The 26,094-nt window shown below is 38.9% G+C and overlaps 1 protein-coding gene across 3 annotated transcripts in view; it reads right to left on the bottom strand.

Annotated features, from left to right (window-relative positions):
* Positions 1 to 26,094, bottom strand: part of KCNJ3 (potassium inwardly rectifying channel subfamily J member 3) — a 191,375-nt gene that overhangs the window by 161,486 nt on the left and 3,795 nt on the right. For all 3 annotated transcript variants that reach the window (XM_054044563.1, XM_054044564.1, XM_054044566.1), the window contains exon 2: positions 15,623 to 15,839. In XM_054044563.1, the coding sequence (XP_053900538.1) occupies positions 15,623 to 15,839 (217 nt within the window). The remainder of the gene's footprint in view (positions 1 to 15,622; positions 15,840 to 26,094) is intronic.

The following is a 26,094-nucleotide window of genomic DNA, read 5'->3' on the forward strand; positions in this document are numbered from 1 at the left end:
TATATTCTAACTTTTTTGATTAATGTGTGACAGGTAGTTTGATTTCTGTGCTCAGAAGATACTGTTTAAACATTTTCAAAATAACATTTAATAAGCTTTAAGAATGAATTCATGAACCAATTTCCTACTAGGTGCCTACAAGTTTCAGATTCTGATTAAATGCTCACTTTGTAACAGTTTCGGTAGCTTATCAGTAAGTTGCAGGATAATACTGCAATTTATAAAGGAAATGGGCTCCTAAGTATACGTAGCAATTGAGGTCTCTGATGGAAATCCAATATAAGACTCAAACATTATTTCTCTCTAGCAACAATTTCTTGAAGTTTTGCTATTCCTATATTAACAGCAGATTTCTAAAAAAATCTTTATTACAGCAATGTTTCACAAAAATGGGACAGTACTTCAGTCAATTTTGAAAAGAAATGCTTTGCGGGCACTTCAAAAACTTGTACATCATCATCTATAAGGGTATCTTAATACTTTGGAGACTATATACATATCAAATGATGATTTTCAGTCCTTAACTATTAGCAATTACCCTCACGAGTCATAGCCACTCCTGAGCACCTTAGCTGATCTTCAAATACCAAAAAGAAGAAAAGAAAAGAAAAAATGAAGGCAGTATTAATCATTCAGTTACATCAATATAAACCTAGAATAACTCCATAACTTCAATGGCGCTACTCCAGATTTACAGCACTAATAGCAAAATTTGGCCCCAAACACCTCAGAAGTAGGTATCTGAAATAGGGTTGATGAACCCGGCAGAGCCACATGGAATTGCTTTGCAGCTTTCTTTGAATAATCCAAAAATGTTGGCTACCTACTTTTTCATGTTCCCAAAGCATTTCCTAAGCATAAGCTTTTATCCACAATTTAAACATGTACTGTAACATGTGGGATAAGGAACAGAATTGGGAGATGAGTAAAAATTACACAAAAACATTTCAAGGACAAAAAGGATTACATCCTCTGCAATATGAGTGTCACATCATGAGACCACCAAATATTATTGTGATGTGCCAGATATGATTACATACTCAGAGTCTATTAGTCCTTTCAATAAAGGCGATCACAGTTCAGCACTTTCCAAATGCATTAACATTAGACAGAAGGTAACAGAAACAGACCCTCTTAAAAAAGTGACAGACTAGGATTTAGCAGATGGGAATAAAGAAATGGAAGATTTGCCTAATTTATTTTGCTTCTGTCTCACAGATGAGTGGGTGGATGGAAAAGTACCTGACAAAGGGGTTATATTTCCCTGCATGACAGGAAGGAATTACAGTAAATTCATAATTCAGCTATTAGCTGAAGAGTGCAGTGGATTTACAGAGCTGCCACACAAAGACCACCAACTTGGATTTTCTCCTGATAATTCATAACTTAAAAATTGCAGATGGGAGAGACATAAATAAGGTCATCTAAGTCCATTTCCCTGTGCATCTTCCAGTGTTCTATCCATTCTGGTTATAACCTTTAGAACAGAAAAGGTATACTGATATGTACTGGTCTGCACAGAGGTTCAAAAGATACATATATTTGTACTTAGTACTTCCTATGCTCTTTTACCCCCCCCCAACCCCCCATAATTGGAGTCCTGCCTCCCTTCCCAAAGAGAAAACTCTTCTAATTTTTCTAACCCTCCCTATTTAAGTGCGGGCTTTCCCACCTATTTCCATCACCTCTTCTCAAACACTAGCCTAGCCTAGCCTTCTATAACAGCATTGTGCCGAGAGCAACTGTGAGAAGTCTTCTGTTTTGTTTGTACTCTCTATTTTTTGGATCATAAAGCTGTTCTCTGATGTGTGTGTTTGGCTACAATTATTACTCAATATATGTTTAAGTAGGTAAAAATACCCCTTAAGTTAAAGCTGTTGCTCTTATAAGCAATATCTGGTCCTTTAAAGAATTATGGCTTTTAAGATGACCTATACTGAGGAACTCCTAGACCCCCCCGCCCATACTTCTAAAGTGATAATGTTTTAAATTCTTATGAAAAGTATGGACATTTTAAAAATATGCTAAATGTTGCGGCCCTTAGTTTGTTCAGATAATAACTAAATTGTAAGATGGTGGGAATAAAATCTTACTATGCATTTCCAGAGGTTTGCAAAGTTCAGGTAAGATGCATGAGAACTAAATAGTGGCTTAGTTTAATTCAATTTTGAAGCAACAATTCTCAAACACCATTTGATAAGGTTCCACATTAAAGTTTACTGACTAAAGCAAAAAGACACAGAGAATGAAACAGTTGTATGATAACTTGATAAACACCAGTGGCTATAAATGGCTTCATGGTCACTGGAAAGATGTTGTTTCTGGGTTTCGTTGGTAGTTGTAATTTATAATATATACAGGCCTATGTTAGAGTAAGAAATGTAGGGTACATTCTGACACTCATTTGTAATGCGGTTACACTCAGGCCGCAGTCAGATCAAGGTGCCATTGTGTTAGGCATTGTGCAAACATATAGAAAGACACTGTCCCTGCTTCAAAGAGCATACAACCTATTCTACTCTAAACATAGAGGGGGAGGCCTGGAGAACGTACTCTTGCAATGCTACAAAGGACAATTTTCTCTCTTACATTCCCAAGGTGGCAAGAGAGGGCTGAGGGGCCCAGGATTAACTGTCTGATTGTCCCTTCTCCTGATCCATCAAAGGACTGAGAACACACAGTTCCTACTCCCTCCCCTGTAACATTCATGCCTACAAGCAACATGTAGAAGATATTTCTCTACTCCTCTCAGAGACGTATAATCCTATGGAAGATTTAAGCTACTTTAGAAGAAGAAGAAGAAAAATAAACTATGTGCTATCCTGAAGACAACACACTAACATCTCACATATTACTACCCAGCCCAACAATTCAATAGCCTGCAGAGCATGGACACTACAGCAATACTTGGAGGTTGGTGCATACAATAACAAAAATAAAATATCTACAATTTTTATGACACAAATGCAGATCTACAAGCTTTCTCATCACCTCATATTAGGAAAGATGTTAATACTCTGCAGAAAAGGCCAGAGAGTAAAAAAAGTGCAAGTGGCCAGTACTTGAGAACTTCAATAGCTACTGGGTGAGCAATAATAAATTAGTCATAAATCACATTTTGATAAAATGTCACCATCCACTTCTTGACCTGCAGCTCAAGCCATAGCAGTTTATAAAGGAAATAAAGAGCGTGTACTTGCCCAACTGTAACTGTGGTTCTTTGAGATGTGGTGTCCACGTATATTCGACTTCAAGGGTGTATGTACCTCATGTGAATGAGACTGGAAATCTTTTTGAGCGGCAGCGTCTGTAGAGGCTGCACCTGCACCCTGTATGCCCTCTAGCACTCTACCACCAAGGGCTTAAAGGGTGGTGTAGCTGCAACTGTTCGCCAATGCCTTAGCTAACACAGAACCCAAGCAGACAAGGACTCCACAGTAACGGGGAAGGAAGATGCGTCAGGGAATACATGTGGACGATACATCTCAAAGAGCCACAGTTGCCGTAGATTAAATGACCATTCTTTCTTTCTTTGAGTGATTGTCCACATAGATTTCACATCCAGAGACTCACAAGCAGTAACCTGTGTCCTGCATGTGGTGCTCACAGTCTACTAGAATAATGACTGCAGGACAGCTCTACTGACACAAGCGTCTGACCTCGAGCCCTCCAACAGGAATAGTGCAGGGTGAAGGTGTGAATGGAACTCCAAGGAGCAATTTTGCAAACATTTTTGAATTGGGATGCCTCAAGAGATGCAGCAGAGGCTGCCTGGACTCTGTTGGAATGAGCCCTAACTTGCACAAGTAGGTCTAACTGGGCCAGCTCATACCATGTCTTGACAGTCTGAAACCAGTTTGATAGTAGGACAGGGGTTCTCAACCTTTCTCTTTCTGAGCTGTCTCCCCCCCACACACATGGTATAAAAACTCCACGGCCCAGTTGTGTCACAACAACTGTTTTTTCTGCATATAAAAGGCAGGACCGGCGTTAGGGGGTAGCAAACAGGAAAACTGCCCCAGGTCCCACACCACAGGGGGCACCATGAAGCTAAGTTACTCAGGCTTCAGATTCAGCCCGGGATGGCAGGGCTTGGGGCCCCGGGCTTCAGCTCCATGCTATGGTGCTTTGGTTTTCTGCCCTGGGCCTCAACAAGTCTCATGCCGGCCCTGCTTGGCAGACCCCCTGAAACCTCGTCAGAATCCCACAGGGGGTCCCAGACCCCTGGATGAGAACCACTGGTCTAGGAGATTTCCTGAAGAGCTTTGTTCAGTAAATAATGAGAGAGGCACCCGGCAATATCCAAGGTATAAAACATGGCTTGTCACTACAGTGAAGCTTGGGGAAGAAGACAAATAGGTGAATCATCTGATAAAGATGAAAATCAGAAACCACTTTAGGTAAGAACCTTGGGTGAGGTCTCAGAGTCACTTTGTCCTTCTGGAAAACAGTGTGAGAAGATCCCAATATGAGGGAGCTAAATCTCCCCTATTCTTCTGCCCAATGTAATGGCAATTAAAAGGGCAATTTTAATAGACAGTTGGTAGAAAGGAAAGTATGCCAGCAGTTCAAAGGGAGAACCCATCAGATCTGTTAAAACAATACTGAAATTCCAGCAGGAGGGTGGGTATCTCTGATTGGTGGGAAGTCTTAAATAAACTCCATAAGTAACCTAGTCATGGTTAGATGGAAAAAAGCAGGTTGGCTTTTCACATGAGGGTGTTGAGCACAGATAGTCACCCTCTGAGGGCACTAATGGAGACACCTGAGTGTTCTAAGGTGAGCAGGTAGTAGAGACGGATGACAAGAGGAGCCCCCACAGGGGACAGCCAATTCTGTACAGCTCAGATGGAGAATCTCCTCCATTTGGTAGCATATGTGGGTTTAGTGGACTCTTGCTGCTCTATGGTACAATATTTGGAACTGTCAAGGAGGAGGATCTATCTGTAGACATTAGCCAGCCAGCATCCAGGCAGTCAGAGGGAGGAAAGCAGAGTCCAGCTGAAAAACTTGTCCCTTCAATTGTATGATCATATCTGGATATGCTGAAAGCTTGATTGGAGGCTGTACTTACAAGTTCATAAGGTCACAGTATCAGAACTACCTGGGCCATGCTGGGGCTATCAATAGCATCAGGGCTGCATCCTGTCTGATCTTCCTGAGCACTCTCAGTATCAGGGGAACAGAGGGTAGGCATACATGACCCTCAGTGATCACAGAATGAGAAAGGACAAAAAGCCATGACCAAGTTCCCCTATGGAGCAGAATCTGTGGTGTTTCTTGTTTAGGTCTGTTGTCCAGTCCCCCCCTCCAGCACAAGATGTCTTGAAGGATAGAATCCTAGAAAGACCATTTATGGTTGTCTGAATATTGTCAGCAAGAACTTGTAGGTAGTCCACCATAGTGTTATGTAGACCAGGAATGTGAAGGGTTGCATACTTGTGTGACTTGGTGATTGATGCACTGGTCCCAAAGATTAATTGTTTCCTAATGCAATGGCAATGGCCATGCCTCTCCCTGTTTGTTGACGGTATATTGTTGTAGTATTGTCACTGAGCATTTGTACTGTGTCACCCTGAAGTAACAGGAAGAAAGTCATGCATGCCAGTGGCATAGCACTCAATTCTAGATCATTTATGTGGACATTTGACTCCAGGGGAGACCAGAGGCTGACTCTGAAGGTGACCCAGATGAGCTCCCCATCCTACCTTTGATGTATCTGTCATGAGTATCATGCTCGGATGGAGTCATTCAAGGAGGGAGGGGGAGAGAAGGCAGATAAGGTGTTCATCTGCTATCCGGCCTTCTCCCCAAAACATGCTTCTGTATAGGGAGTTAATAGCTTTGCTCAAATTTCACTTCTCAGAGACACAAAAACAAGGGCAATCAGGAGTAAAATTTGCTATTTCACTGAAAGAGTAATAAGCTGTCAAATCAGCCCATCAAAGCAAACGGTAAAGTCTATGTGAGCTTAACCTTAGAACTGAAAAACCAAAGAGATGTTATAAATTAATTAGGGTCTCAATTATACCTATGCTTATTTAACATTAGCATAAAATAGTGTGATATGTCCTCCCACTTCTAAATACCATTTTTACATACTTTAACTTAACATGACGCTATTTTGGTGTGACACGCAAAATGAGTGCACTCCTCTTGCAACTCTGAGTGTTCTATCAAAGATTATTCCACAAGCAGAGCCATTCCCAATGATCTAATCATGATGTTACTAATTCTGTTGCAGCAGAAACACTCAAAAGGCAACCAAATGTGCTTCTATTATTTAATTTCACATTTAAAACAGTATTATTTCCAACTATGCTTAAGCCCGTGTATTAAAGGAAAACTTTTCATTTTTAAAGATCTTTTCAAATAAATGTCTGTAGGAATTAAAAAAGGGAAAAGTCTCAAAATATAAAACACAATGTTAAAAGAAATTGAGTGCTACATTGTTTCCCTGATACTTTTCTCATGACTCCAACTCTCTCAAATTTTTTCTTAATATAATTGGAATTCCATATTTTCCTTCACACAGGTTTTTGTTTTGCCTTTTTTTTAAAAAAAAAAGGAAATAAAGTTCTTCCTTTCAACCTCATATACTAGATCTTTATATGATGCAATATCTGGCATATCCGTATCAATGAGATGATAGAGAATGCTGAAAACATAGTTGAAATGAAGATTCTTCAAATGTTGACTAGAATTCTTGACTTTAAAAACAGCGCAGTAGCTTTAATAATTTACTCTCTCTCTCTCTCTCTCCACTAAGGATTTTTTTTTACTTTATTCATTATAATTAGATTATTAAAGTGGGATGAGTTTAAGAGGTAGAAGTATTCCATGGGCCTAATCCTATAAACCACCCATTTATAGAACTCCGTAAGCTTTCTTTGTGCTGGGAGACTATAGGAGTGGCCCCTATGTTCACAGTACGTTTCAAGAGTGTACTGAGACTAATTTACCATTAAAAAAGCAAAAACTGAGTTTAGGCAGATGGGTATTGAATTTCCATTTAAACTCAAGCTATAGAAACAATAAGCACTAAGCAAGGCCTTTTCTGTTCATTCTGTCATGTTAGTATTAACAAATGCACTGGACTAAGAGTCTAATATGAACCACAAAGGATTAGTTTGTGAGCTCTTCACAGCTGAAGGGGATAACACAACTCCCCCATGTGATAATTTTATTATTTCTGAAGTGATCTCTTCTCCATGGTAATGACTGTCTGCAAGTCAATTTTATAAAAAAGAGAAAGCAGCTTCAGAAAACTGTGTTACAGGGTTGCTTAATGTTTTGAAATTCAGATATATTATGTTATCATATCTTCTGTGCTGACATGTAAAATCAGTTTGGAAAAAAAAAAGGTAGATGTAAAACAGAAGAAAGGCCATATACTATTCTAAATATAAACTCACCCCTGTGTTGATCCTCCGCAGAGAGTGAGGTTCACCCCTACTGAACTAAGGCACCTGAACTAACAATAAAATATTTTGATACTGAATTTGAAATTAGAGTCAAATTTTAAGTTTTTAAAAAGCAGTTCTCTAGGCAAACAATAGTTTATTTAATGGCTACAAAGAAGATCTTTGTCTACAGAGAGAAACACCAGAATAATAAAAACGCATTATGTAACATGTGAACAGGTGCATACAGTACATTGTTGCATAGGTCTTAAATTTGACTTTTGGATATGCCACCTTAGGAAAAAGGAACCAACCATATGCCAAGATAGATGGGGTAACAAATTCAACACATCATCATTATAATATTGGAATGTACAGTAATTTGAACACTAAAAATTAAATTTCAAATCAGATTTAAAAAAATAAGTTAAAACATTTTAATAAATGGTTTTCCCATTACAGCAAAAAGATAACAGCCCCTATCGTTCCATCAGCTATCAGACAGGATGTGGCTTGGACAGAGAAGGATGGGAAGGTTTGGACTCTATGGTTAACACCATGCCCTGCTTTCTTCCTTCAATCCCACAGAAGAGCTTGCATGGGAATAGGTTTTGTGGGAGATCTGCTATCTGAAAGTGGATGGGGGGCTTCTTTCCTAAGTGGCAGAGACACCCACACCTAGATTAAATGCAGCTTCAAAAAACACTATCCCAATCCCTTGCTTGCAACTCCTTCAGAAAAACCCTTGCTCACTTTTAAGGCAGCTGTTCTCCAAGAACACTTCCCACATTGTGGGAACTTAAAAGGAGGAAATAATGTTGGCCAGAGTAGCAACAGAGAGAAATCCTAGGGAATAAGAAATTTTACTCCCTTGCATATCCTCAATCATGCAATCACTGTGGAAATTAACATGTAGTAAAAAGCAGTCTCTTCTACATGTGCATTTTGAGATATGGGGCATATTCCTGATTCCACTGCAGTCAATAAGACTTTTTGCTATTGAATTCAATGGGGCTGGGATTGGGACAATTGGGATTATCACTGAATCATTGCTTCTTATGTGTTCATTTGACATAGCAAAAATGTTTCATCCTTCATTACATTTAAAATGAAACATTAAACTACTAACCTTCACCTCATATTTATTATCACTGAAGATTAGTAATGGAATTCACAGACTTATCATATATATGAAACATGACCAACATCAAAAATAAAGGTCTTGAATTTACACTAAATGCAGACTTGGAATGAAACGTTGATGCTAACCAATTAAAATTACTGATCTATCAAATGTATATTTTTTAAAAGGTTAGGATTTCTGTATTCTTTTTAACAAGAAAACTTGGCATACTTTCCACCTTTCTTTACTGCAGGAGTAAAGTTTACAGGATAATTAACAAATTGGATAATCAATAAACTCCTTCATCAACCAAGTAAGGACTTCTATGAAAGTAGAGGTGAAAGTATTAAGCATGAAAAGCTACTCTTGGACGTCATGAAATTTCATTTTTATTGAAGGGTATTTGTTGAGAGGAGACATTTGTAACAGTTAGACCATATTTGGTTTCAATCGGCAAAAACTGCACATTAAGAAGAAGCACACATTTTATGACAAAGATAGATAAGTAGTGAAAGTAAAAATTATCTAAACTGAGCCACAGCCTAAATAAAACAAAACAAAACTTTTCTGAACTAGAGCTCTGTGAGAGATTCAATTTAAACTCTCATCAAAGGGGAAAAAAGAGAGAGGGAGGGGACACTCTTTGGTTCAAATTCTGCCACCAATGCCATTCACAAAAACTGCTGAAGTTCATCTGAGCTTCATCAACACACATTGCCATTTTTTCCCATCTAAACATTCACAAGCATTGAGGTTGTTCTGTGCTATCTGTAGAGTCTGACAAGGATTGATTAGGATAGGTCACATGAGGCATATCACAACCTGTTTTCCAATATTGCCATTAGTTCCATCTAGTGTGACCTGCAAACCAGGTTCATTCAAACACAAAACTTAATGACCTGATCACTGAATTTCACAAGACATGTGAACAAAAACTGAAAAGAAGCTTTACTTTGCATATAATAGAAAATTAAGTTCTAGACAACAGGAACCATTCCAGCTGTTTGTTTAATATTCCATTGGCCTGATGCTCTTTTCAGTGTGTATATTCATAAAGAGACAGCACATTTTAAAACTTTCATTGAGTATTCCTGCATCATTTAAGCAGTACATTGGAGGCAACTAACACTATTTTATTGATGATTCCAAATAGCCTGACAACATAGAAGACTGGGTTTTCTAAAAGCCTTTTGTCTGAAAAATCCTGCAGGGAGGATTGCAAAATATATAAAATCCTACAGAAATCTCCACTTCCACTCTGAAAGACCTGCTAGCATTTAGAAGCAATTTCTAGCCCTAGTTGCCAACATTTACATTAATTCCTTAGGAAACAATTTATGTAACTTATTCTTTTTCTCTCATTCCTGAGGCAATCAACCCAGTCTGTATGAAACTACTGAGGATTTTTCCCTAATAGTAAATGTACATATTTAGAGGTGGAATAATACAAGAGCCAGGATAGCTAAAAGCCATCCTTGATACAGAGCTCCAATCCACTGTTTAGGCTTGTTAGACAAGGATCATGTAAGGTAATAATAATGTACTCTCAAGAGAACACAGAAATCCATATGAAAGTGTGAGGGAGACCAAAAGGTGAAGACATTATGTAAAAGCTAATTTTTCCACAAAAAAAGGATTCATTTGTTAACTAATTGAATTATTTCTAACAAACATTACAAATCATCCTGCAATAACAAGAATATTTCTTAACCTGTCTGGTCATTCAGTGACAGACCTGCGGGTGGCTATATTACAACAGAAAAACTTCAAAAACAGACTCCAACGAGAGACTGCTGAGCTAGAACTGATATGCAAACTAGACACAATCAACTCCGGTTTGAATAAGGACTGGGAATGGCTGAGCCATTACAAACATTGAATCTATCTCCCCTTGTAAGTATTCTCACACTCCTTAACTGTCTGTACTGGGCTAGCTTGATTATCACTTCAAAAGTTTTTTTTCTCTTAATTAATTGGCCTCTCAGAGTTGGTAAGACAACTCCCACCTGTTTATGCTCTCTGTATGTGTGTATATATATCTCCTCAATATATGTTCCATTCTATATGCATCCGAAGAAGTGGGCTGTAGTCCACGAAAGCTTATGCTCTAATAAATTTGTTAGTCTCTAAGGTGCCACAAGTACTCCTGTTCTTCTTTTTAAGAATATTTCTGAATATTATGATTCAACAAACATGCATGTAACAGTCGAGGATGTAGTCTTCTTTTCTATCAGAGATACTTGTATCACTTTATGGACACCTACAATTTATAGCACTCATCCTAAAAGATGTGCATCATTAGGTTAGCAGGACAACCCACCAAGATATAGGTCAAGACATCTGGTGAGCTTTAAATTGAGAGAAGGTTCTGAAAGTTTGAGAGGGTTTCTAGTGGAATCATGTTTTGGGAACCTGCATGTCACTGAGAGATAATTTCATGGACGAAGGAGTGAAGTCCATGCCTGTCGATCCTACAGAAGGCACCAAGAACAGCAATGTTTAAATAGGGACCATAAAGGGAATTGTCTCAGACATTCCAATATACCCGCTTACACTAGCACTGTTTGTCTTCCTACACTCCCTTAGGGCCATCATTGTTCAGCAAGGCACAAAATGTCAGTTTGTTGTAGGTGACTATATTGGGCTGAGGCTTAGGGACCAGTTCACCCAAGAGTGTTGTTTGCCAGAAGGCCACTTCTTGCCTAAAGGCATTGCTCCTACACTACATGAGGGAAGAAGCAATTAGAATAAACCCCCAGATGATACACTGCTGACAAGGAAAGCTGCCCAAAACCCACAGCAGAAAAAGCTCTAGCCAGGCTGAGTCCTGTGAAGGAAAAGTGGTAGGCTGTTTCTTCACAGCCCCCATCCACCTGCAAGTATGTCCTCTTGCATTACTAGTGATATTATAGCCACTAATGTAGCTGGGAGTGGAGCTGCTGCCTTTCACCTATATTCTCCTTTCTGCTGTTACATTACATTCAGCAAAATTTAGCAGGCATGTGTCTTAGTGGGAATGGCATTTCTCCAAGGCCACCTCATACATTTACTGCTACATGTGTCGACGCCAACCTATACAGAAGTACATCCTCCTCTTCATACCATGAAACCATTACTAGCAAAGTAGGCAGTGACACAGGAAACTGCTATTTGTCTTTGGTGTCCTACTTCCATGTTGGGGCTCCACGTGATACAGGCACACCTAAAAGCTGGGTGAGTAACATGAACATTGACTTTAGATGTGGCCTCTGGGGATATGTATGTTAGTAACTGGTAGCATTTTGTTGCAACTGTTATTCAGAATATACAGAATACATCACAGATTATAATTTTACTATAGGAATGTTTGTAATATACAATGATGTTGTTTGTGGTTTGTAGTTTTTCATGGTTCCAGGGGTTGTTTGGCAGGAAGATTTTAATCCTTCCAGATGGGAATTATTGTTCCTCAATTCTGTATGGACTGATCCTGGCAGATGCTATACAGCTGCAATCCACTTTGCTCAGCAACTCTCAAGATCAGAATCATCAAGAGGGCTGAGTTGAACAGCTAAGGGAAGCGCTTAAGCAACTGCTAAAAATAACAAAGGAGCAAGCAGAAACCTAGCTGTAGCAGTAGGTTATGCCTGAGCTGAAATCCTGCCCTATTGAAGTCAATGGGAATTTCGTCATTGAAATCAGTGAGGCCAGGAGTCTTAATGCTTGTTTGAGCTGTAGATTAGCAGATCACTTTTAACATAGATAGAAAGAGTATTTTGTAGGCGGGGAAGGTTGGTTTGTTTTTGGCCCTTTTTTTTCCCTCTACTGAACTTTAAAATTAAAGAGTAGTTTTTATATAACCCTTACCTGGTTCTTCAAGGAGATATCCCAACCTCTCACAATAATGGAAGGTGGGCAGCAGGGCACTTAGGAATCATAGTCATCATCATTTACATCATATTAGTTAGGAATACCACTGGAATAATGGAGATACTCTTCAATTTAAGATACACTCATTATAGTAAACATACATCAAGCTGCACCTCCTGTCCAAATTTGGAGGAAAAATTCCTGCTTCAGACCATATCTGCTGGGAAGCCTCATGAAAACACATATTGCAAGTGCAGACGGAGAAATCTGTCACTTTTGTCCTAACCCATATTGTTTCCCTAGAACTGCTTTTGTACATTTCTGTGTTGAGGAAATACAGTCACTCTTCCAAAGGAGTTTGGATACTAGTTTCCTGCGTCTTTGTTATGATTCAACTGTGACCATTAGATGACATTGCAGAAGTGACATCTATATGAACAGAAGTCATAGCAACATAATTATTACATTTTCAAAAGAGGATCCTCTCCCTTAAAGTTATGCTCTTAAGGCCAAATGCTCTTAAGAGTTGATGCTGTCCCCAAATCAAAGCAGAAAAGGAGTTCCTCATTAGCCTCAATTTACCATATGAAGGCAGTAGGATATGTTGCCAAGTGTACTGAAAACATTACATCAGTAACTTCCTTGGAGCGAGGAAGAGCTCACACTGGTGAAAGATGATCCAAGGATCTCAGTTAAACTTATAATGAACACACCATTTAGAAAGGCCAGTAAATGGATCCAATAAGTAAAAAAGTCAGCATGCAGTATTTAAGGCTATGTGTTGTGGGGGGAACCCAAATGGTGTGGAGAAGCGCTCCAAAATGTGAAAGAGACTGAGTAGTGTTTCCTGGTCTCAGAGATCACAGAAGCCTCTCTATGTGAAAACTATGTGGTCAGAGTGTGACAATCTTTCCACAGCATCATCAGCCCAGAAACCCAGGCAAAATAATACTGAACCAGTTAGTGTTACCTTACACAGGTAACACCTTCCACTGTAAGAACTGACCTCTTTCCCAAGGAAAGATTCAGGAGCAATCACAAGACAAGTGAGCCTAGAAACTAGTGCATAGGAAAGGATGTCCATGTGCACAGTCCTGGCTCCTGAGATCCATGGGGGTCCCAGAGATTTAGAGGGGTAAGCCCTTTTCAAGGACTGTGTGGGGGCAAATCCTGCCTTCCATCCCAAAACAAACTCAGAAGACAGTCTGAGTGGGAACTCTCAGTTTTTCCCAGGTAGGTGACAATCTGGTCCATAGAGAAGATCAGAACTGGTATGTTTAAAAAGAAGGCTACAGGGCAGTTTTTAAAATAAAAACTTGTTTAATTTTTATCTTGTAGTATATTTTTGGGAAGGGATAATAGGAAGGAAAGGAAGGAAAAAACTGGAAAAAGATTTTTTTAAAATGTAAAAGACAAGAGAGAAACTTTCTAATTTTCACTTAAATCTAGTGAAAACACAGTTTATTGTTCAATCCAGGAACATGTGGTAAATCCCTATAAGTAATATGTTTGGCACCAGAAACTAGACTAGACTGCCTTTTTATTTCAGTTCTTTATTTGTATCACTTGTATTTTTCTTCTCTATAGACCAGATTCACAGTAAAAACTGTCCACAGTGCAGATGTCAAATGTATTTTGTATGAAATCAGCTCTCCCTTTTTTTCTTTCTTAGTCCTCTTACAGTACCATCCTTTTCCCATTTAATTTCTCACAGCCTGCTTTCCCGGCTGCATTCCACTGTTTCTTCTCCATTCTCAAACTCTAATAGTCTAATTCTGCTTCATCTCTCACCAGTTAATTGAAGAATTGGGTTGCTTTCTCTCTGAGTTTCTCCTGTTCTATCTTCTGTTCACATTCTCTCTATTGTACTCTAAGCTCTTTCGTTTTTTTCATGCTTTATCCATATATATTATTTTTCACTTCGTTTATCCCATTTTTGTCTACTTCTATAAATCTCGCTCCTGATCCTGCAAATTCATGTGAGTTAGAGTTTTCAGAATAAGATCCTACTCCCAGAAGCTTATTTTTGATAATATGAAGACCATTTTAAGACTAGAATATTTACAAACATTGAATTAAAAAGGGGGTGAAAACACAGCCAAAGCAAGTTTAAAAATTCCAATGATTATTTGCAGAATTCTTTTCCCAATATCACCAATCTCTAATAAATAGCATATGCATAGTAATTCTGTTTATATAAACATTCTGAGTCTTAGTCCTTAAGATTTTACACAAGCAAAACACTCACTAACGTTAGCAGGAGTTTTAGTTAAATAAGGGCAAAGGACCTACTTCTGCTCTCACTGACTTCAGTGGAAGCTGTACTGAATTTATTCAATGACTGCGAGCTTAGGCCCTCTCGCTTCTATCCTGCCACAACCTCTGTGCATGTTGACTCTTGTCCACATGCTCATGGCCCTATATTATTCAATATTCCATCCTCAAAAAACTGGTATTTTTTGGAACCGAAGGTGTATTCAAATTACATTAGTGCGGACAATGTTCAGAATTAGAACAGTATGTTTGGATTAAAAATACAGTTAATGGCATAAATTCTTCATAAAATATACTCCCTTGTTTATGTACACAGTGTACTTTTCTCCTTTAGAAGGAATCTAATATCAAAAGTTTCTCTTTATTTTAAACATTTTCCCCTATTACATTTGGGTACTACAAAAATATTTAAAAACAAAAATATGAACTGAAAAAATAGTAAATAGAATATTTTCCTAAATGTATTATCTCTAAATATTCTCCCATTGAAGTCATGCTTATTAGCATGCACACAAGCCTACTGCTGAGTCTGTCCACTAGTAACTCCAACACAATCATGCATGTACCTTGCAGCAAACATAAAATACATTATTCTACAGTAAAGACTGCAATGAGAACAGACCTGCATGCATCTGTCATTTATTTTCTACATTCCAAAAGGCCTGATACAGGCACAACTGAGCAGCTGAATCAATTTCTACAGATATCTACTGTTATTTTATTAGCTCACCAACCCTCTTGAGCATGCAGATGCATATTTATAAAACATACGTTTTAGTTTTCAACACAATTGCTCAAATAATATGTAGTTCACTTGAAAATAGGTGTACAGTCACCTTGTATGCATTCATGACATTCTACTACAATTGAGTAAAAGCCATTGTAAAAATCTATTTCACCTTTGGAAAAAGCAACACAATTATAAACTATATACAAACATATGTTTTGCTGGGTTGTTGTTTTTTTTACTCACCAGTTGTTTCCACAATGCCCTCGAGGATGACGACAATCTCAAACTGTTCAGTTTGCATGCTTCGCTGAGAGAGGTCATAGAAGGGGCTTTTGGCATCAATCACATGGCAGATCGTAAGTGGGGAAACAAGAAAAAGTTGATCTGCCCCTGTGCTAAAACCTACATCCAGTTCAAGTTGATCAAGAGGGAGGAACTCGCCCTCAGGTGTCTGCCGAGACTAGACAAGCATGCAGAAAAAAAAAAGAGAAAAAAAATCACCACTAGTACAGCAATTTTCGAGACAGCCTGACAGCAATTCACATCATTGCCAACACTTTGCACTATCAATCATCTGAGACAAAATCCAAACAAATCATTATGCAGCTATGTTATAGAAAACCAGGCACAAACCCAATGTTGTTCATACAGAACATGCCTGAATTATTTACGATATACATCTTACTATAATTACAGCTCACTAACTCATGAGCTTTGGAAAAATGCCTGGCCCCAAAATGTCTGTTAACACAAATTACAGAAGTGGGTGTACATCAGTGGTGGTTCTGCCACCAGGACACCTGGGGCACTGCCACACTGAAAAGTTAGGAAATAAAATCAGAGTAAAATAAATGTGCCTTTAATCCAATTCTGCAGCTCATTCACAGCCTTCATTTTACAGAACAGCTCAGTCAAAAGAAGTATTCATGCAGGGGCAGCTCCTCCCATGATAGCTCAGGCGACAGAGTGTAAATGGGCATGTTTGACTAGGGGGCCCCAGAGAAAAGCAGCAAGAGTTCATTGAAAAGCCACAAAACCAGTTGAAAGGAAATTTTAAAAGTACCCTTAATTAGAGCCCTGCTACTATCAGGCAAGTGGTTGCAATCAAGTCCATGGGACTAGTCACATGTAAGGGACTACTCCCTGAGAGTCAGCGTGGCAGATTCAGGCCATTAATGAGTATCTGTGCAGCCAGAGAGAGTTACATTGCCCCTCCAACAAGTTTAACCTATTGCCACTGGTGTATATATGTTAAAATGTAATATAAAACCTGCATGCTACAGAATGTATCCAGATAGGGTGACCAGATGTCCCAATTTTATAAGGACAGTCCCGATTTTTGGGTCTTTTTCTTATATAGGCATCTATTACTCCCCACCCCCGTCCCAATTTTTCACATTTACTGTCTGGTCACCCTATATCCAGAAGACCAAAGAGTCACAAGGCCACAATAGGCCTTCTATTATAATAAACTTATTACATAAATCTACTGCATTTAAATGTATTAATGGGCTGCTCAATGACATGCAGGTGTACGGAAGCTGATTAACAATGTTTAATGGCAGTGCAAAAGTGAGTAGAAAACGTATTTTAAAGTATTCCCTTACAAGATTTTATTCTAGAATAACTACATACTCAGTGTGCATAACTGCATAATCAGAGTAGAGAGTGGCGTTTGTTGTTGTAGTTAATGGTTGTCAACTTCTTTCCTATAAACTGTATTTGAAGAACCTCATAACAAATCTGTAAAAATATTCTGAGCTGAATGTTGAAGTTCAAAGTGTCAGCTCAAATAAACCCTGTTTAAAAAATCTGCATATTTAAGTTAAACTTTGCAGGTCATTATTATTTCAGTACCTGAACTAGCATCTGTATAATCTCAAGCGCACTAGCTAGGCCTGCCACCAAAACACCACACCCACACTGCCCTTCACAACACAGTCCTGGTGCCCAATTCTATTGCATGCAAGGAGTATGGAGTCCTCTTTCCTTGTCTCATGCAGCATAACCATGGCAGTTCTGCAGTATTAGGAACTTCTGTGTCTCTGAAGAAGCTGGGTAAATTTCACCATATCTAAATGTACACTGGTAATTATAAGTTGCAAATAAAGCCAGTGGGGTTTATTATTATATGATGTATAGATTCTCAGGGCACTTCTACACTGCCCTGCAGTTCAGACTACGGTGGCCTGAATAGCAGTATACACCAAAGTGCTGCACTCAAACTCCCTCATGTGGATGTCGCAGGTGTGAGTGAAAAGGTTCCTCATTCACATTACTGTAATACAGTTTGAAGAGGATTACATTAATATGAACTAGGAACCTTTTAGTTTGCTCCAGCAGCATCCACACAGGGGAGTTACAGTGCAGCACTTTGGTGCGCATTGCTATTCATAGCCCCATAGTTCAAACTGCATGGCAATGCTGACAAGCCCTTCAATTTTTCTCTATGCTTTGTTTTATATTTAAAATATATCACAAGACTAACACAAACAGCTAAAACTGCCTTTTATCAAAAACAGGTCATATGTCCTCCTTCATGTTATTCTTTTGCACGACTCTGTTTGTTAGTGAACAAGGGAAACAGGATGCAAGCTTTCTAGGTTTAATGTCAAGTCATTATGAAAGCTATTCGGTAGATAGCAGAATTGGAATATCAAAGGCAATCCTGAAAATCAAGCTTCAAATGGAATCTATTTTAAAGCAGTTTGGAAAAATTCACAGATTTCAAAATGTTGATGACAACTGCCACTTTTTTTTTCCATTTTTGATCATCTTAATCTACCTGTATAAGGCAGCAACATTACGTTTTTTTTAACCAAACCTTTCGAGTTCTACACTTCAAAAAAAAAAAAAAAAGGTCATATTTTATGGCTGTAACTATAAAGATGAGAAATATCATTCCAGTACTGTGAAAGACACTTTTTAATCTGATTCAACTGAAACTTTTGCTTTATCGGCTATATTGTGTGTCTAGAACTATGCTACATTGTGTGTCTATTATTCAAATGTACATATTTCAAAATTATGGGGAGATTGTTTTTCTTTCAGTTACAGTAAGCTTAGGTATTGTAGCAATTATTGGTTAAAATACTGCAGACCAGAATGTGATTTTCTACTTTGTTTATTTTGTCCATTTGACAGCATTTTGCGTACAGTCAGTTTTACTGTTTCACATGTGATCAGGCCCTTGTCCTACAATGGGCTCTGCATGGATACAGCACTCCTCTTGTGCAAAGGCAGGTTTGGAGCGTTAGCTTGTCAGTTTTCTTTCTGTTTGTGAAAATTATTTACTCTGCAACAGAGGATGGGAGGAAAATGTTTTGTTTTTTGTTTTTTTAAATAGGAAAATGTGATAGTAAAAAACACAAAAATTAGCAGAGGGATTCAAGGGCAGGTATAGAATCAGAAACCACTTTTAACACGTTTATTAAAATTTGACTAGATTTCAAGTTTATGGTACTCATTTAAGGTTTGTTCTGGAAAACCTTTTTGCTGAGTCCTTACTCACACAAGTAGACCCTTGGCCTTACTTTCATGAGTAAGAACTCATGTGACTACTCACATGTATAAAATTTAAATTTAAGCAAGACCGGAACACTTTCAGATTAGAAATACAGTGCACAATTTTAAAAGAGAGGATAATTAACCATTGGAACATCTTATCAAGGGCTGTGTTAGATTTTTTGTCACTGGACATTTGACAATCAAGATGTTTTTCTATGAGATATGTTCTAGTTCAAACAGGAATAATTCAGGGAAGTCCTAACACCAGTGTCATACAAGAGGTCAGACTAGATGATCACAATGGTCCCTTCGGCCTTATAATATATGAAGGAATCTTCCATTTTATTTCCAATTAGTTTTAACCTTATAAATTACCAGGTCATAAAGAGAAAATTATCCTACCTCCAATAACTAAATACAACAACTTTATGTACTTAATTTCATCAAGTGGCTCAGGCAATAAACTGAGTGACATGCAAATGATTTGTTAATAGAGCCATGATCTCGCACAAAAATTAAATCTTTATATAGTTTTTGGATTACTAATTTACATATGATGTATAGTAACAAAGGACACTTTGCAATTCTGTTACCATATATCACCCTCCTTCTTCTCTTCCTATTGACTCAATACACCTCCTTTCCTGCTGCTCTGCCATATTTTTCCCTCCTTCTCTCCCACCTCCTGCTGTTGCTGTGATTCTTGATTTCCCTTTCTTAGTGCTCGGACTATGCTGCTAGCACAGATCACTGTAGTCTTTGCTGGTAACCACCATTTATTTCAGAGTAGCAGCCGTGTTAGTCTGTATCCGCAAAAAGAACAGGAGTACTTGTGGCACCTTAGAGACTAACACATTTATTAGATGCATCCGAAGAAGTGGGCTGTAGCCCACGAAAGCTTATGCTCTAATAAATGTGTTAGTCTCTGAGGTGCCACAAGTACTCCTGCTCTTTTCACAATTTATTGTTGACTTTACTTTATAAAACAGAGAAGTTATTTTCTCTAAGTAAATGTGAACTACCGGTAAGTCAAAAACTGGCACATCTGCCAATACCAACTTTTGATATAAGTGACCAAAATGAAGTTTCTGGTTTCAAGTAATATTGTAATACTTTTTTAAACTTATTCATTGCTGATGTAGGCCAGATCTTGCATGCAACTTTACTAACATGGATAGTCTTATTTAAATCAAGGGGATTACACACACTGATAGAGTTACATTCTTAAATGTTGGCAAGATCTAGCTTGTATTATTTCCTCTAATTATGTCTTTTGTTGTTATAATTCAGAAGGCATCTGTAATTAATTATACTGGGACTGTTAACATTTACAAAAATAAAACTGTATCTGCATATATTTAAAGTGTGTATGTGTATATACACCTCTACCCCGATATAACACGGTCCTCGGGAGCCAAAAAAAATCTTACTGAGTTATAGGTGAAATCGCGTTATATCGAACTTGCTTTGATCCGCTGGAGTGCGCAGCTCCACCCCCCCGGCGCACTGCTTTACCACGTTAGATCCAAATTTGTGTTGTATCAGGTCACGTTGTATTGGAGTAGAGGTGTGTATATATATATCTATATAGATATATGTACACATGTGCCCTTGGATTGTAGTGTTGATGGTATTATAGTCAGCATAGCAGTGAATTACAAAATCCGACCAATTATGGTACCAGAGGAAGTCATACTGGTTGCCTTGAGAGAAAGATCCAGCTTTTAAGCAGCAGAGGAATCTGCTCTGGCGGCTGTATATTAAAAGCCTCTGAAACCGAAAGACCCTTCCAGATAGGAAGCAGAACAGAGGGTCAGAAAAGGGAAACAGAGAGAAAGAGAGAGAGAGGACACACAAATGCCAAAAACATACAGGTGTGCCACCGGACATTTTTGGAAGGGAATTGTTTTTTTGTTAGCAGTCTTGTGGTCACTTCAATAATGTAAAAAAAAACAATGCAACTGAAAACAGTCTTGTACTTAACTTGGTGACATGGTTACAACACGATGGCATATAAATCAATAGCTGCCAAAATTGGTGCTGCTCCACTGTGTTTTGTATGCACTTTGAATAGCTGAAAATACTTTGCATACAACCATAAACTTCAGTTTATAAGCAACACAACCTGCCTTAAGCACTTAAGGTGGGGCACGGAGCTACACAAAACTCAAAAGTCGTGGATGAGGGTGTGTGTGTGTGGGGAAAGAGGGGGTGCATGCTGCAGAAAGTCTGGGGGATGTTAAGGTAGCTAAGATGGGTGCTGAAGGCTGTAGGGCAGTGCTTTTTAAACTTTTGTACTGGTGACCCCTTTCAAATAGTAAGCCTCTGAGTACAACCTCCCCTTATAAATTAAAAACACGTTTTTATATATTTTACACCATTAAAAATGCTGGAGGCAAAGCGGGGTTTGTGGTGGAGACTGACAGCTTGTGATCCCCCATATAATAACCTCATGACCCCACCCCCTGCTGTAGGGGATAGTTTGTTGCTGCATGGAGCTGTCTGAAGTAAAGCTGGGCTTTTCCCCTCACCTTCTGCCACTGCCTAAACCCTCCCAGTGGCATCTCCCCCTGGATCCAGTAGGGGAAGCCAGGAGGAGAGTAGGTATGGAGGCCTCCTGGCTGCCTGCTTGGCAAGTTATACAGCAGCCCTTGGTGGCCAGCAGCAGCAACTCCTATAACCCTGATGGACAGGAGATCTCAGCTGAGCTACATCACAACAAGGGGCAGCTGAATGAGAGTGCAGTATTGCCACCTCTCTACATTTTATCATGACTAGAGATTCGGGGGGTGTTCACTTACCTCTCTCGTGAAAAAATAATGAAAGGCTGACATTGACAACATCTTAATTTTCATAAATATTCAAAATGGCCACCATCTCCTATTACTGCCAATGGGGCAGGAGATGGAGGTATCAGATGGCAGCTCTCCCAGCCTGGTGGTAGTGGTGGAAAAGGGGAGTCCTCCCAAAGCAGCCAGGGGAACGCAGTGTTGCTTGGGATCCAGACAGAGAAATCCTGGGGGGCAGCAAGGCAATGAGGGGGAGAGCTGAAGAAGTCGTGCTGCTGGGTCCAGGGAAGAAGAGAAGCATCAAGGCAGAAGGAAGTCAAGACATTAAAAGGAAATGTCTGGAAGTTCCCACAGCTTAGGGGTGAGGAGATGGTAAGTGGAGTCTCCATCTGAGCAGCCAGGAAGAGGCATGCATTTTGTGTGCATTAAAGGTTGACTTTTCAACCTGAAACTATCTCACACACATACCCAGAAGAGTAGAGGGGAATTAAAAAGTCACAAGACAGACTAAAAAAAAACATGGTTTAATGATGTTTCTAAAAAAAATCTCATGATTTGTGGGGCAAATCTCATGAGGTTTTGAGCTCTGCTTCATGATTTTTGATCTTGAGAGGTTCAGCTCAGGATTTTTGATTTACTGAGATTTCCAGGATATTCTCAGTATTCTCCGATGCATGATACTTCATAGTCTTGCAAACCTCTTGATGCTTTACTGCATTATATGTACATCCCAAATAAGGAGTAGTATGTAATAGCACCAACCCATGAATAGAGTCAGAAGCATCCCGGTTGTACTGGAAGTGGGGAGCAATTTGTTGCACCCTTTCAATACATAGCATGCGCCCTCCTCCCAAGTGGTCGACCAACTCAGTAGGCTGAAGGAGCAAGAGCCATGGTTCTACCCATTCCCTGTCCCTCCTCAGCCACTTGTCCTAATGGATCAGCAGCTGGTCAATGGAGATAAAATCATGACTTTTAAAAAATAATGTAAAACTTGACATTTAAAACATTTTAAATAATGATTTTTTATTTAAATTGATTATATTTAAATCAGATTTTTTTATTTCCCTGTTTCTAGTTCTTTACCTTCTTACCACTTTAAACTGCTAATGTAGATGTTTTGTGGTTGTTTCTTTAGTTAGTTTCCAAACTGGGTTTAGTGTTAGTAGAATTTCGTTAGTCGTGGTAGTAAATGTTAGTGGAATTTCAGATTTACATGGAGTGTTCTTTTTTTTTTTTTTTTTTTTAACTAATAAGTGTCACACTTCAAATCCTCATCTGTTGTGAAAAGGAAAAGTCCAAGGTTCCTAATTTTAGGCTCCTATTTTTGAAAATTTTGGCCTATGTGCATAAAAAAAGTTCACCAATAACTGATAATATATTGAAAGTCAAAATAACTTTTCATTGTTAATGCTGAAGCTCTTTTATTCTGACATGACAATATTTTATGCTTCAAAGACTGGTTTTAATAAAAATGCAATTTTAATGGCTACTACTGCAAACATTTTTGCACATGCTTAAACTTTAAGCACATTATGAGTCCAACTGAAGTATTCATAGGAATAAAGTTACCTATCTACTCACATGTTTCCAGGATCAGAGATCAATCTGAACAAGAGTATAGAGTCTGGCCCCTACATTATTTTAAACAATAGGATTGTAGTTTGCAAGTGATCTCAAATGAACCTTATGATGATGGACAGAGTTAACCAGAGAAGACTGGGAAATATATATTTATATATTTGAGGCAGAGGATAGGGAGTGCGGAGATAAAGGAGTCAACAGAAATGACATGGTTTTCACTTTTGTCAAAATTCTTCAAAATTTTTGGAGTTTTGTCAAAAAACCTCAAAACCAAACATTTTCCAGAACTTTTAGTTTGAGTTTTTTGGTTTTTTTTTTTTTTTTTTTTTTTCAGAAAAAAAACAAAAAAAAAAAAACTTACATTTTTGTGAAAAATTCTAATTTGTTGAAAAAGCCATTTTCCATCAAATAAGCATCTTAATAGAAGGTTTTCTTCAAACCAGCTGTAGAGATAACTTTGAAATTCCAATCTTATTACTTTGTCTTGGGATAAAACAATGTTTCACTAACCTCTAAAATGAATGTCCTGTGTTCCTCAAACAAAGAAAATCCAACAGAGGTCTCACAAATCAGTGAAAAATTTTCCAAGTACTATACTGGAATGGAAAACTTTTTTAAAAGACTATTTATACATTTCAGTACTCTTTGTTAAAGTTTTCCTTTGCCTACAAGATCACTCTCACTGCAGAATTTTTTTGTCAAATAATTCTATCTAGGAGTCAAGTTTTGTCCAGCATGCTCTGGGCTCAGCTCCCAGAACCTGCGCATGTTGGACGATCCATGGTGAAGAGAGATTCACAAACTTTTCAGAGTATACCCTGCAGAGCTAGTTGGGGTCAGTGTACATAGCTTCTAGCCATTTTCTGGCCCCTAACTTACCCTTCTCCTTTAGCTCACTCCACACACACATCCCCATCCTCGCAGAGAGCTCTCCACCAGGTCTGAAAAATTGAGGAAGGACACATTTCCACAAAGCCTAGGGAGACATGTGTGTGGGGAGAGCACCCTCTATGCATGTCACCTCAGGGACACAATCCAGTTCAAAATTACCATAATGCACAAACTCTCATACTGTTACTGTTTGTGTGGCACAGTATGCATAAACATTCTACAGTACAATTTTTAATATAATGCCTTTAATTGTAGCCTGGTTTTATGTGATTTTATTTCTACATATTACGATGCATTTGGTGTTTTATTTAAATTGATACTCACACAAGTTTCTTCACAGAAATATTTATATTCAATACTTTTGCACAATAAATCTCACTCATGGATTGGCTCACTTTTCCAAACCAAGCATAAAAAGTGATTACAGAGTCATGCACTCAGATCTGTAATATTTGCTAAGTTTTGTGGAATCATGGCAAGTTCTAAAAGCAGCTTCAACTTTTATAATCCTTTGCAGAGGCATGCCAAAATTACTCAAAGGGAGAACTTTTTAATTCACAGAGCAGCATTGTTATTGAAATGTACCACAGGGCTGAACGCCTTAAAATAATTAAATATAAGGTAGACTACTGATTTTAGCCCAGACCTCTAACTGGACAGTAGAGCCTAATAATGTAAAGCAGTTCCATGGTTTAGTTTGCTGCCCTCTTAAGATTAGATGAACACCAACCTGGTTATTTCACACACAATTTATTTTAGTAATTTAAACCACTGATAATAGAAAACAATCCCCTTTAACCAGATATGGAAAATATATAACTAAGGTCTGATTTCATTATCAAAAATATCAAAATAGCTGCCAAGGGGGGAAAGTTAGAGTACCTCCCTTAAGTAGTTCAATGTTGATCTATGGAAATTATCCTGGCAGGGTAATAAAGAAGCAACTTAATTTCTATAATTTCTTTAAATTTTTCTATCCTATGATGCGTATGAAAAATTCACTGAAGTTGAGGAAAATGTGTGGGCTAACACACTATGGACCTGGTTCTCCAAATACTACTGAAAACAGAATAATCTCATTTGGAAATGTTTGTTCAGGTCCAAATGCCACAATCCTGCCACTGAATCCATGTAGTGAGACACTTGTACCGGTGCTCATCTGGATAGGCAGTGTGCACCGCTGATGGGTCCAGGAGCAACAGGGCCCCCCCCCACAAGTCGGGGGGAGAGGGAAAGATCTGAAGCAGGAGCAGCTGGGGCACAGCTCCTGCACTTCCCCAGGTTCTCCCTCCCCATAGCATGTGTGTCTGGGAGAGGGGGAAGGTGCTGCTTCTTTCTCATTTCCCACCCCCATTCCCTGTGTTGTGGGGCCTGTCCTGCCTACTACTGCTGCTGCCATTGGACATGGAGGGTAGGGATGGGCCAGCTGATTATCTCTCCCCTACAGGGCAGCAAGAAGGTGGACGCTGTGTCTGTTTGGTGCTTGGGAGCAGCCACGTTGGGCTCTTTTCCAGGCTCACCCTTCTCTAGTGAGCTAGATCTCTTATGATGCCAGGAGAAAGCTGATTGCCAAGTTTTCTTCGGGCTCTGGAAGGGATTTTTCCCCATATGACAAAACTGTCAAATTTCTATGTGGGATTTTTCACTTTCCAGCCATCATCCTGGAGGTCCAGATTTAGGGTTTAAATAACATCTGTCATGACTTTAAAAGTTTCTAGTACAGTTGGGGGTTCAAAAGGGTTCGAAGTGAGGTCCATGTAACCCAAGGGGCTGCTTGGGCAAGGACCCCAAGCATAGCATTGCACGATAAGGGGGTACGCTCCTGTGTCTCTCACACTGTGAGGTCTCCTCATCTCTTCTACCTCCTGCATGGAGGAGGGGAGAAGAGGTTGGGACCTTGGCTTCCAGCCAGGGTTCCTGGGCAGGCCGGAGCGGGCATTGCCC

The sequence above is a fragment of the Malaclemys terrapin genome, chromosome 11, assembly GCF_027887155.1.
Source record: "Malaclemys terrapin pileata isolate rMalTer1 chromosome 11, rMalTer1.hap1, whole genome shotgun sequence".
NCBI lineage: Eukaryota > Metazoa > Chordata > Testudines > Emydidae > Malaclemys > Malaclemys terrapin.